This window comes from Condylostylus longicornis, unplaced genomic scaffold (genome assembly GCF_029603195.1).
Source record: "Condylostylus longicornis isolate FDR11 unplaced genomic scaffold, ASM2960319v2 ptg000055l, whole genome shotgun sequence".
NCBI classification, from domain to species: Eukaryota; Metazoa; Arthropoda; class Insecta; order Diptera; family Dolichopodidae; genus Condylostylus; species Condylostylus longicornis.
The window spans coordinates 8,403,900-8,418,921 of NW_026578024.1; the positions used below are offsets into that span (position 1 = coordinate 8,403,900).

General features: G+C 28.4%; 1 protein-coding gene across 1 annotated transcript in view; it reads left to right on the top strand.

Moving 5' to 3' along the window:
- The first annotated feature begins 6,346 nt into the window (after positions 1 to 6,346).
- The window catches only part of LOC129611984 (uncharacterized), a 72,458-nt gene continuing 63,782 nt past the window's right edge, over positions 6,347 to 15,022 (top strand). Inside the window, exon 1 of the mRNA XM_055525423.1 lies at positions 6,347 to 8,300. Coding sequence (XP_055381398.1) covers positions 6,347 to 8,300 — 1,954 coding nt within the window. The remainder of the gene's footprint in view (positions 8,301 to 15,022) is intronic.

Genomic DNA, 15,022 nt, shown 5'->3' on the forward strand with positions numbered 1-15,022 from the left:
TTGGCGAAATTTTTAAAAGACAAAAATCAGTAATATGAAATTGTTAATTAATTTTTTTACGTCAAAAATTTTTGCAAATCAATGCTATTCGGCAACACACCATTATCTACACTTTTCGTTGAGATCTACATATAGATGTACGTTCCAAAGAAGAAGTAACAGTTCACTACCATCACAAAATTTAGATTTATTGTGCCCTCCAACTAGGTGTAAGACAAACCCCCAAAATCCCCCTTCGGGACCCACTCTTCTGATGATTCGAGCAACTTTGAAGGGTTGGAAAACCGCAGCTCTACCGTAGTGAAAACGTAGTTTCCCAGTACTTCACTTCTCATGTGGGCGAGTACTCCTTGTGCTGCCTGCAAAACCTGCAAATACCTTCACTTTCTCGGCCAAGTCTTCTAAGATGACCCCTAAGCTTACAATTTCCCGTTAAGATCCCGGTAAGAATTCTCACCTGATATTTGTCGAATCCTTTTATTTTCTTAAACAGCCTTTGGTCATAATTCGTTGTGATCTATATCGCGTTTTAACTACTTACATTAAAATTTTTTAAAAATTAATTTCAATTCAAAAGTATTAAAAAGTGATGAAGTTTAATTAATGAAAAAAATTTATGGTCTGCTTGTCATGCAATTTTAATGAAGTTTAATAAATCTTTCATACTTGCCTAGTATGTTGTCCTTAAAAGTTTCCTCGTAAATCTTACTAAAATCATTTGAAGTAAAAAAAAATTAATTTACATAAATGGTAAATTATTTCATCATAATCTTCATGAGGGAAGCAAAAATTTGATTTCTCTCAATCTTTATCATGCTATCCATTTTTTTCTTTTTCTTATTCTAATTTAATTAGGATTTTCTGTTCTTTATTATTCAAATATTATTAGCAGTTTTAAAAGTTGTTAAATTTTTTTTTTCTTCTCTCTGAACAAAAATGGTATATAAATAAAAATAATAATAATGAAAAAAAAAATTGCATTAAGAGCACTTTGCCTTCTTACAACTTCATATTATTATCCTTGAAGTGAGTTTGAAAAATTTTTCATTTTAATTTTGTCTTTATTAATCTTTATTCCTTCTATGCTTTTTTTTTTTAAATTTCAAATCGAAACTTCCTAATTTTCTTAATTGCTTGCTACGACTTCTTAAGTACTTTTCTTCTTCTTCATTTTCTTATTTTGTTTTCTTTTTTCTATTTAATCTTTAATTTTTTCATTTCTTTTCATTTCAGCAGAAAAAAATAGAACGCATTTTTTACAATATGAAGTGCAATAAAAATTAAGTTTTAACTTAAGTTTTTAATCCTTGAACAAAAAGGAAAAAAAAAATTACAAGAATGGAAAAATAATGAAGAATGCAATAAGAAAGGTACAAGGAAATGAAAAGATATTAAATTTAAAAAAAAAATTTTTGTTTAAAATATTGAAGAGAATTTCGTCATTTTTTGATTAGTAGAGGACGAGTTGGATGAAAAAGTGAAACAAGGCAATAAAACATTTTATTTAAGATAATTTATTGAAAATTTTACACAATATGAAATTTTTGAATTGTAAGGATGAGAAGGAATGCAATGAATTAAATGGGAAACGATTAACTTAAATGTTTTCCGTGTTTTTGTTCTCTTAATTCTTGTCATAATTAAGTTTAATAAATTCTAAAATTATCCCTAATTAATTTGAAAAGGAATAAAGTATTTATGTTGCCAATTCCAACATTTTTTAAGAAAATACTTGTAAAATACATTATGCGTTCATTGTAATTACAATGAACAAGTAGAGCAAGGGCAAAAATTGCCTAAAAGGCATTATTTTTCTTTTCCGGAGAAATGTTGATAAAACTAGTTTTGGTCTCATAATTCTATTCTTTACAGAACCGCGCTCAAATATAGACGACATAATGTTCTCTTTTGATTGAATTAAACAATCGTCACTTGAGTAGAAAAGGATGATAAGAACAGATTGCCGGTTTTCTCATAATATTGATTTGCTTCACAATTATGTTGCGTTAGGATTTGAACTTTAAAAATCTATTATGTTTTATCACTTATCAATCCTTGTACTTTTGCAGAATTGACACACTAAACACTCAGCGGTGTAGATATTGAAATTAAGGAAGAGAAAACTCAATTCGTGCGTTCGACTGTGATGGAAAGAGTAAAATTCAATAGAGTAAATAAACAGAGGTTTTTGGCTCGAGTTCTTATGAAATGTTGGACATAAGGGATAAAAGTGATTTAAAGTCTAAGACATAGACAGCGAAATTCCATTTTGATAAATTTTGGTTGATTGGTTTGATAAAATTGGATATTTTCGTATATAAATGCATATAGAAAAATAAGATGCCAAAAGTAGAATTAGAATTTATAAATGAATTCTAAATTTAATCGTGATCTTAAAAATTTTTATTAAATTTGTTAGAGCTATACTCTTAATAGGTGTTGTAGGATGCTTTATATTTTATTAATGGAAAAGTCTAAAATAATCTTCTTTTTGAAAATTCTGTTGGGGAAAGGATAATTTTTCTTTATTTTAAAATTTAAATGTATTTGGGATTTTCCAAGGCGTGTACTTAACATTTTTGAAGTGTTTTTGATTTAATTTACTTTTAAAAAGTTACCCATTTTCCTTTTTTGAATAAAGAGTTCACTTTTTAATTTGGTACCAAAAAGGAAATTAAATAAATTATAGAAAAAACTATTTTAATTTTAATATAATGAGAATAAGAAGGAATAATGAGAGATTTAAGGTGAAAAAGCAAAAAAATTAAATTTGTACGGCTTAATACAATTTTTTTTTAAGCTCAAAGTAAAAAAAAGGAAAATCGTCTCCTTTGCTTAAGAATTGTAAAAAGAAATTTTAAGAAAATAATTGGAATATAAAAGGATAAAAAAAAAAACAACCAAAGTGAAAAAGCCTTCAATATCAAAGAGCTTTGGTTAATATAGGAAATGTAAGTTTTTTACTTCTATATTCAAGATAACTGTGCAATGTTAAAGGACATTTGAATTTAAATGACAAAATGGTAGTAAAATTAAGATTTTTATTATTTAATTTCAGTAAAATTTGAACGATCAACAGTTGAAAGGTTGGCTATTGCTTGATGATTAAGAAAATAAATTTGGTTGGGAGTTTAATATAGGTAAGTGTCTCGTATTGAATTTTTCTAGGATTCGGAATTCTGCCCAAGTAAAGTTTGCTTACAGGCACAATGGGCAGATTTAGATGTTACATTTGATTGTAGGTTCGATTTTAAGGCCCATCTCAATTAGGTGATTAATAAGGCGAATTTTACTCTAGGTTTTGGTGGGGTAGGGAATTAAATGGTCGCTTTATTGCGAAACATTTTTATGTTGCTTTCATGAGGCCTACTTAAGAGTACGCATATCAAGTCTGATCTCCTTTTCATTATATGATGATATAGATCGTAGTGAGGCTGTGCAGAGGCATTTTTTTCGCCTTTCTTTTCTTGGTGTGGATTTTTCGGATTGATTTAGGTTGCCCCCTTATGAAAGTAGGCTTCAACTTTTGGACTTAAGATCTGTTCGTTGTCGTACGATGGTTTCTGATATAGCTTTCATTCATCAACTTGTTGTGGCTAACGTGATTGTTTCGGTTTTATTGAGTCGAATTTATTACAGGGAGAATCTCAGTAACTTAATTTTCGCAGTTTCAACTGAAATCGGTCGAACTTTTCAATGTTCCAGTCAGTAGTACGGACTATGGGAAGCATTAACCTAATTCGGCTGCTTTTTATACAAACATAAGTAGGAGGGTGCTTAAAGTCAGACTATACAGTAGTATTGATTTTGTTTAATTTATTCTATTAATTTCTATTAATTCGCCGTACAGCAGTTGTACGACATTTGGTTTTGGTTGTTTAATTTTTAACTTACATTGCAGTTGCATATATAAATCATAACTTTCCTTTTCCTGTATTCTTAAATAGTGCCTAATGTTAGTAATTTAAAACGAATTCATGTCAAAATAAATGAATAAGAAACTAAAACTTGAACAGCACTGATGACAGGGTTAAAACTGTGATGCACAATGTACAATTTTCAAAAATTTATCACCATTCCGAAAATTTAGCTTTATTCCTTTACTTTAATTTATCAAATCTAAAATCATCGAAATAAGAACCTCGACTAATGAATGTTAAACACAGAATTAGACTTTTTTTTCTCTATTTTTTTTTTATCACATGTGTGACTGTAATATGTTTTCTAAATTTTCCTTAATACCGTCTAGTAATTAGCTTAATATCAATAGTCTTAGCACGTACATGATTTTTCATATTAACATTCTTAGTATGTGTATTTAATAGTATGCGCTTCTATTATGGCTTATAACATGTGATCTTATAGTATATATGTACATAATATGTATAGCGTGTATAATATATTTAAATGCGTTTTCAAATAGGACACCACCTAAATGTTGAAACGTGACGTCTATATCATTTATGGTAAAATTATTTAGGTACCAAGGGATTTTTTTCCAGAAATTATTTTTAACTTGCTTCTACTTTTCATTTGGTTATAGGTACATGTAGAAGATTACTTGAAAGACCAGATGTTGGATTAAAAATAATTTCTTTCTATTTAATTTGATTATATATGGTATGAACTTTAATGTGTATGTATAAGGGTGTTTTGTAAATGGTGTACTATCATTTAGATATTTTGTATCTCATTGCATAAAATCATGTAGTTTATAACCATATAATGTAATAAACTATATGTGCAATACGCTTTTTGTTATTGCATGTAAACCTTCATATTAAATGGAACTTAGTCTTTTAAGTTTAATTTTAATAGATTTCAATTTTATAAAAATTGAAATCTATTAAAATTAGGAATATTATACCTGACTTAATATAATCTACCTGACTTAATCTAGAATTTGATTATTTATTTTTTTTTGTTATTATTTACAAACTAAATTTATACCTGTTTTTAACCTTAAAACTGGTCAAATAATTAATTTACAGAGCCAAGTAGCCGCGTTACCTTCGTCCGTGTTTAGTAATCAGTCCTTGTTTGATTTGTATATCTGCATGCTTTCATGAACTTCTCTCCTGTGTTTTCGTTTTACCTCTTTTAATACCTTTAAGTTATCTTCCATTATTGTGTGATCCGTTTCATAAATGTGTTTTGCAACCACTGAATCGAAAATCCGGTTAAATCCTACTCTCCTTGCACGTTTTATTTCACTTAAATGTTCCTTAAGTCTTGTTGTAACGGGTCTCTTCGTTTGTCCTATGTAAAATTTATCGCAATTATTACAATTGATTTTGTACACACCGCATCTTTCATGTATCTTCAATTTATCCTTAGCCGAATTTAACAAACTCCCAAGTTGATATTTACTATTGGTTTCCGATGTCCGAATATTGTGTTTCCTTAGTTGTTTATTTATCAAGTTTGTACAGTGATGATCATAACTTAAAGATTCCCATGTTGTTCTTTGTTCTTCCAATATCCTGTTCTGTTTAAACAATGTGCTCATATTCTCCTGCTCAATTTTTCGTTTTTTCTTCCTAATGAGTTTGTTAATACGTTCAGTAGAATAACCGTTCTTCACAGCCGTGTCCAATATGAAGTTTACTTCTGATCTATAGTCGTGTCTGTCCATCGGTGTGGTTAGCATTCTATGGATCATAGAGTTGAACGCCGCCATTTTATGTTTCGTTGAATGGTACGAGTCCTTTGGAATGCATCTTTGTGTTGTTGTTTTCTTCCTATATATCTTGAATCCAATTTTTTCAGATATTCTTTTCACCAATATGTCCAAAAAAGGTAACACTCCATTTTCCTCAATTTCGAATGTAAATTCGATGTTTCTATGTAATTTGTTGATGCATCTGTTTATATTCTCCAGTTCTTCCTTGTCCACTATCGCGAAGACGTCATCAACATACCGCATCCATACTCTAGGCATTAGAGAATCCTCCTCCATTCTTTTTTCCAATTTGGACATAAATAATTCTGCGATAAATGGTGAAAGTGGATTGCCCATCGATACTCCCGATGTTGTTCTGTACATCTCGTTTCTGAATTCGAAGTAATTCTCCTCCATGCAATATATTAGCAAAAAATAAAAGTATTTTATTCCGAATAAAAGGAAGTTTTCTTTTCACACCAATTAAAAAAAAAATTATATTTCGGAAAAATTATCAACCATTGAAAAAAAAAAATTTTTTTGAATATGGAGGTTACCAGCCAAAAGAGATTGATAAACGGTTTTTTGAAATTAAGACAGCAAATTATTAGTTTAAATGAGGATATAAGATTTTTAAAATTATGTTTAAGGAAAGGAGTCACCCCGGGGAGCCATCGTTTGAAAATGAATCCATACTTACCGATGGCTGACAAGGTTCAAGAAAAAGCGGAACGCAAACTTATACAAGGAAGTATTAATTCTAAATACGCAGAATTGTCACATAAGAACTTGCTTTCCTATACTACGCATTTGAAGTTGTCCTGGATTTACAAAGAAATGGGAGCTTCAGATGATGACTTTAATAGACTACTTATGAAAATAAAGGCCGGCGAGAAATGCAGGAAAATAAGAAAAAGAATGATTTTAAACAATAAATTGAGACGTCTGGGAACTTTAAGGAATACGCAACAACCTGCTAAACCGATGAGCATTGAAACACATCCCATCGAGAACTTAGTAGTTAATAAATCGTCTTACACGTTTAGCACGAAGGAAATGGACCTTCTCAACAAAGGACTAAAATATGCAATCACACCCAAGCGAACTCATAAGGAAGACATCATAGCAGACGTGGAGACAGCCATAAGAGGAGCGGATCATGGAGCCAAGGAGAACATTAGGAAAGAAGTATACAAAATACTAAGAAGAAGCAACAACACCAACAGCAACCTAGATAACAAAACCAAAAGTGAACATGCAATGGTGAAAAGTTTAAATGAAAAACCAGTGTATTACATAAAAGCAGACAAGGGAAACACTATCGTTATTATGAACAAGGACGATTACGATGAAAAAATCTTAGATAAACTTAATAACGAAAATTTTAGAAAAATTAGGACCAACCCTTTAAAGGAATCAGCAATGAAGGTTAAGAAAGCTTTAAAGGAGTGTAAGTTTCTGGACTTCAACATTAACGACTTGACGATGCCGAATCCATCAGTTCCGAAACTGGTGTGTCTACCAAAGATTCACAAGGAAGGTGAGCAGTTCAGGGAGATCATTTCCGCTAACGGCGCCCCAACATACAAAATTGCGAAGTGGCTCGTGAAAAGATTTGGGGAAATGGATTTCCGTTCCTGTTCTATCAAGAATAGAGAGGAATTTATAGAAAAAACGAAAGGCTTAAAGATTGGTCCTGATGAATTAATGGTATCGTTCGATGTCAAAGCGCTCTTTCCCAGTGTTCCAGTTAACGAAGCTCTTGAATATTTGAAAGTATGGTTATCAACACAAGAAGGAGAAACAGAAACAGAAAATTGGAACAACAAAGTAAAAGAATACCACAAATTAGCAAGACTTTGCATGGAGGAGAATTACTTCGAATTCAGAAACGAGATGTACAGAACAACATCGGAAGTATCGATGGGCAATCCACTTTCACCATTTATCGCAGAATTATTTATGTCCAAATTGGAAAAAAGAATGGAGGAGGATTCTCTAATGCCTAGAGTATGGATGCGGTATGTTGATGACGTCTTCGCGATAGTGGACAAGGAAGAACTGGAGAATATAAACAGATGCATCAACAAATTACATAGAAACATCGAATTTACATTCGAAATTGAGGAAAATGGAGTGTTACCTTTTTTGGACATATTGGTGAAAAGAATATCTGAAAAAATTGGATTCAAGATATATAGGAAGAAAACAACAACACAAAGATGCATTCCAAAGGACTCGTACCATTCAACGAAACATAAAATGGCGGCGTTCAACTCTATGATCCATAGAATGCTAACCACACCGATGGACAGACACGACTATAGATCAGAAGTAAACTTCATATTGGACACGGCTGTGAAGAACGGTTATTCTACTGAACGTATTAACAAACTCATTAGGAAGAAAAAACGAAAAATTGAGCAGGAGAATATGAGCACATTGTTTAAACAGAACAGGATATTGGAAGAACAAAGAACAACATGGGAATCTTTAAGTTATGATCATCACTGTACAAACTTGATAAATAAACAACTAAGGAAACACAATATTCGGACATCGGAAACCAATAGTAAATATCAACTTGGGAGTTTGTTAAATTCGGCTAAGGATAAATTGAAGATACATGAAAGATGCGGTGTGTACAAAATCAATTGTAATAATTGCGATAAATTTTACATAGGACAAACGAAGAGACCCGTTACAACAAGACTTAAGGAACATTTAAGTGAAATAAAACGTGCAAGGAGAGTAGGATTTAACCGGATTTTCGATTCAGTGGTTGCAAAACACATTTATGAAACGGATCACACAATAACGGAAGATAACTTAAAGGTATTAAAAGAGGTAAAAGGAAAACACAGGAGAGAAGTTCATGAAAGCATGCAGATATACAAATCAAACAAGGACTGATTACTAAACAAGGACGAAGGTAACGCGGCTACTTGGCTCTGTAAATTAATTATTTGACCAGTTTTAAGGTTTAAAACAGGTATAAATTTAGTTTGTAAATAATAACAAAAAAAAATAAAAAAAAAATAAATAATCAAATTCTAGATTAAGTCAGGTAGATTATATTAAGTCAGGTATAATATTCCTAATTTTAATAGATTTCAATTTTTATTGTTTGTTGTCTTAATTAGAAGAAAATCAGCTTTGAGAAAATCAGCGTATGTAGCGCACGAAATATATTAGCGAAAAATAAAAGTATTTTATTCCGAATAAAAGGAAGTTTTCTTTTCACACCAATTAAAAAAAAAAATCAACTAGTTTTATAAAATATAACAACCGTAATAAAATATTTGCATGAGCGAAATCTCAACACTGTAGCTTCTATATAATTTCTGAGATAATGCCAAATAGTTTTTGAAGTTTTATGAGAGCGTTCATGATATATTTCAACAGCTTTTACCGGAATTGTTTACACAAAATTTCAGGACTGTGCTTTAAGTATACTTTGTAAAATATGATCAAATAGCTTCATGGTCAAGAAATTTCAACGATTTTCATTTCACATAATCGCCCCAATAATAATATTTGCTTTTGCGAAATTTCGATATTTGCTTCAATATGTTTCTGAGATATAACCAATATGGCTCTGAGATAGTTTTGTAAGGCAGCTATTCGAACCACTGTCTCCATCACATCTAATTTAAATAAGGTTCCGACATTTACTATTATAAATCATTTGTGAAAATTTGATGAGTTTCGGTGAACGGCAGGACGGACATGCTGTACATACGGACGGATTCACAATTCGGCACTGATAAAAAACATACAATTATGTCTATTATTATCTCAGATCCACTATGGGCTACAAATGGTAAGGCAAGTTTATAATAACCTGATTTGTGAAATAGTCTCAGATTCCTTTAAAATTTTAACAATGAGTTTGGTTTTATTTTATTTAACATTGTTCAGTAATTTAAATAAAATTTTGAATTAATTTTCATTGAAAAACTTGTAATTTTTGACGATACTTTAAATGAAACAATTTATTGGTTTTGGTTTTTTGGTTAATTAAGTAGGAATTTAAAATAATACATGCAATATTCTATGTAGCAAATAATTTACTTTTAATTAAATTAACTAGAATAGTTCAATAATTTCCATAGAATTTTGGAATTAAAGTATTTTATACAAGTTGAAATTCTTCAATTTGAATTCATTTTTTTTATCAACTACAATTACAATTCCCTCACATACATGCACATGTTTTCGAACATTATTTGCGTATTTTAAAAAAATTTACCTTACTCAACTGTATTCATATACATACATACATGTTGTGTATAACATTGAATGTATTTAACCACTAACATTCAAGTTAATTTAATTTTATTCAATGTTATTTTTTTTTAATTTGTAAGTATGTATGTATTGAAATTAGTGGTTTAATTAATTGAAGTAGAGACATGGAATTCTATTTGTAACAAATACATTAATTGTTTTAAGGATTCAATTGTATAACATTGTTGTATTTTGAAATTTCTAATTGGTGGTTTTCAACAGCACAATGTATTTTTGTTAAAAAACATTTTTATATACTTTTAATTTGGTAAAGTTTTTACGATACTAATGTTGGTATATTCAAAAGAATTTAAAATTAAATTGAGCATTCAATGTTATATTTTTGTTATTTTATCATAAGCAATTTGTAATAAGTAAATGACAAGTAGTATAATTTAAATGATATTACGATATACAAAATTCTAGATGGTTTCGTGACATTCAATTTCATAAATAGTGAAGAGTTAAATTTAAAATATTCAGTAACGTTGCAGGAAGAAAGTAGTAATTTTCATTAGGTGGGTTGTATTTATTGTATTTTTATATAAGAAGGGATCCAGTATAAAGCTTGAGAGGAATTGCCAAAATGAAGGCCTCCGAGTAGGACTCAATTATTGCTGTGTTTTCAACAAAACGATTTCCTGTTTCCTGTTCCCCTTTCAAAAAATTTATTGATAAGGTAGAGTGTTTATAGTAATACTACTATTATATAGCCGAATTTTGGGCACCTGTCAATTGAAAACCCGTTAATATAAATAATTTATTGCATTTTATTCTTTGGTCCCTTTCATATACCAAAGCTCCAAAAAAGAAAATCAAAAAAATTATTTAGGAAAATTTTTTTTAATATAGATGTGCCTCGTATTCCGCTCCATAAAGATTCACTTACAATAGAAATTATATCGAACATTAGAAATTAACAAAAAGACATGTACAAAAAATTTCTCATTAAAATTACAATTATTCTTAATAGGGTTCATTAAAGCTATTATTATTGAACTACTCCGGAATTGATCCAAAATATTCAAATTTTATTTTTTCGAAAATTTATTCACCTTATATAAATTTTCTTTAAAAATTTTCAACATATGGTAATTTTGATTCTTACGTGACTTTCAATATAGTGAAGTCAAAATTTTTCTTCTCACATGAATTATGAAGAAAAGATACCATGTTAAAATTTGCAAAAAAAAAAGAGAAGAACAAGTAAAATATTTGAACAATTCTATTCTCCTGATTATAGATCATACGATAAAATAACAATTGAAAAGTAATAACGGTGAAGGATATAATATAAAAATATAAAAAACAAATTGTAAGAAAAAAAAATTCACTAGAATATTATGTTTAGTGTTACCGCCATTTCTTATTTTCTTCTGTTATTTGTTAGTTTATTCAGCATCAGCGAACTAAAACAACAGGGTGTACCCAACCCCATTTCTTATTTCCTCATTTTCATTTTTTGTTTTTTTTACAATTTGCTCTATAGTTATTTTAACATTATCGATATCATTACAATTTCATAAAGAATTGAGCATACAATAGAAAAAAAAAAAATAGACTAGTAATATTAATATACAAGAGCGAGTGAATGAATTTTGAAAGATTCAAAGGATATAAGTATTTTTTTTTCCTTGTGCTTTGAATTTTTATTGTTTTGATGATGGGAAAAAGTAAAGAAGAAAACTAGAAAAAAAAAGTAAATAGATTTCATTGTGCATCATTTGAGATGATTTCATTTTTCTCATCCGTTTCAATAATTTTCTGAATTTTTTTGTCTTATGCTTGTTTTTGCTTTCTTCTATCCATATTGAACTTTGTATATGTGTGTGGAATAACATACACAATATGTCATTACCATTTTGTTAGGAAATCGGAGCCGCAATAAAGAATTGAAACTTTTTGATGGAAAAAAGAAATTGCTTTGAATTGAATTTTTTTCTTTGTTTTCATTTTGGTTTTTTTTTTCTTCTATATGGCAGTCATCATAATATTGAACATTGAATAGAAATTTTCAGCAAATAAAATGTAAAAAAAAAAAAAATTGTATAAAAGCAAAACGAGGAACAAATAGAAAAACAAAATAAAATTGTGTAGTTTGCGAATCAGCAAAAAGAGAAAAAAAAATCCCTAAAGATATTATGGAGTAAAACTAAAGGGAAAATGAGAATATGGAAATATTCAGAGTTTGTTCGATTAACTTTGAGGTATTTAACTACTTACGGGAGTATTACAAAAGGGCCAAGTCTAGTATCTAATAAAAATTATACAAAACAAAATTGCAATAAAGCTCAGGATATCTCAAAATAACAATATATTGTGTGAATTATATTTCAAACGCAGCCTAATAATATGCAATTACAAAAGTACTAATAGCAAATTTTTTATTTATAAAACAAATTCGAATAAGTTAATAGAAGCAATTCATTAATTAAATAATTGAAGTTATATTTTATAAATTGATTCTCGATATTATAAATTTCAACTACTTTCTAATCTCAAGGCAATTTATATTTGATTAATTCTACGAATTTTTAGTTCGTCTTGAATTTTCTTTATTCAAATTTGATTCAGTATTTAAGTGTGCTTTTTGAGTACACCTTTTACAAGAACATGAGAGTAATTAAGTAATTGACAAACGATATCGAGAAAACATTGGGTTTAATACGCCATTTCTTTTCATCAGCTGTTTCTCTCTTAGGTTTCAAATTACAAACATTAACACCTTTGCTATTTGAACGTCTTAAATACAACTCTTTATTGAATTACAACATTACAATTGGAATCTCAATTTTCGATTTCGTTTTAATTTCAAATATTTTTAATTTTGTACAGGTTGAAATTTGTACATTGAAATAAAATACGATTACCTAAGGTATATAACGGTAAATGATTGAGAAAATAAAGATGAAATAAAAATTGAAATAATAATAATAATCATAATAATAACAATAATAACGGGAATAATAAAAGTAATAAAAATAATATTAAGAATGAAGAGAAAATTGTAAAGGGAAAAAATTTAATTTTTTTTTCTCTCTTTTTGTAAGGTAAAAATTGTAATTTTTGCTAAAAATGGTGAAAATAAAAAATCAAAAGAAAAACAAAAAACGAAAATGAAGAGAAAATATTGAATGAAAAACAATGAAAATTGAACGTGATGTTGAAAACATATTTTCAATGAGCAGAATAGAAAAAAAAATGAGAAAATAATAACAAAAACAAAAAAAAATATGGAATTTTATTTAAAAAAACAAGAAAGAAATCTTTATGCGGGAGAATTGGTGTATGTTTGGTGTGTAGATTTGAATTCACTCTTGTATACATGGTGTCTATAGATTGGTATTCATAATTCAGGAATTTATTCTACTATTATTTTAATATTTCCTTTTAATTTTTATATTTTTATAATTTTTTTATTTTTGTATAGTATTGTGAAAATTTAGAGAATGAGGCAAGTTATTGTTATAATAATCTAATACTCGTATACTTAAGATGTTAGTATAATTGAAAATCCATATTATGGTTTCAAGGGTAGAAAAATATGAAATTTATGAATGTTGGTATTGTATTTTGTTTTTGCAAAAACAGAAAATAAAACCTTGATTTAGAATACTCGTATTATGTAACTGTGTATTCCAGCTAATGTACATAATTTTGATGCAATATAGTTGTATATTAAGAAGTCACATTTCTGTAATGTTAAAAAATCACATTCGGAAATAAAAATTTGATGTAAAATCTTATAATATGTAAGTGACGTTATTTCTAGATGTTAAGTTTTCTCCTAAAATGAATATATTCAAATAAATCGATCTTCATATAAATTTGTCTCAGTTTAATTTGATGATGCGATGAGTATTATTTATATTAGGTTCAGTCTGCTGGAGAGCTATTTTGCAGGGCCTTCATTTTTTAGTGACTGGATTCTTATGTAACATTTTCAATTAGATCCTAGGCTATCGCCTGATAATCTCTATATTCAATTGATAGTACAATAAAAATTTCAAAAATCAAAAATGTTTTATCATTAATTTAAAAATTATTCATAAATGATGAAGATTTGAGAGACGGTATTTTTTTTTCCAGAAAAATTCTGTTAATCGCAAAGCATTTGAAATGTCAGTTTATCTGTTATTTCTGATTTAAAACTTTATTTTCTTTAACTATTAAAATTCATAAAATAAAACTGAAAAGATTGCAATTTTCTTCTTAATTGACAGTTTAGTGTTAATCTCATTGTTTCCAACTACAAATTTGTTCTTATACTATATTCTCATTTTAATTATGCGAACAAAATGGCAGATAAGTAAAAAATTTTTCAGAAATTGCGATTTTAACAAAAAGAAAATAGAAAAGGTAAATTCATTTTTTTTTTTTGAAAATGTAATCTCATTTTAGTAATGACATCCTTAAAAGGACGAAATGCGTTTTTCATAATAATCCACCTAGTCCATTACTTCAAATCAATCGAGTGCTGAATAGATGTGAGATGGAGAATCTAAGAATATTATACTCTAAAATGATATTACACAAACTGAACTTTAGATCTGGTTTTGTTGAAGGTGTCGACTCTAAGTTTTCATGGCGATTTTATGTTCAACATTGACGAATTGCTAGCTGTGTCTGTTTTATTTTAATTTTCTATCAAATTTCATTTAACGTACTTGCACAAAAATCAAATTCAAATTATATTCATATTTTAGTTGGCAAAAAATATTAATCTATACAGCATAGGAACTTAAACGAAATTTCCTCCTTGTTGAAATATAAGAAAAATGTAAGAATCTTTCCATTCTAAATTCAACATCATTATAATAGTGTATAGGCTTTAAATAAACATCAATTAATATCTTCGGCACTTTTTATGTGTTTCAAAATTATCTTCACCTATATTAATTAAATAACGTCAAGAATCACATAATCTATGCTCGCACATCATTCCATGCTGTATTATCTAGAAAGTATGTACACATTTTTTTCTCTATACATTCATACACATATTGAAATATATAAGAAATATGTGAAAGCAATAGAAATAAAAAAATATTTAATACAAAAGGATCCTTT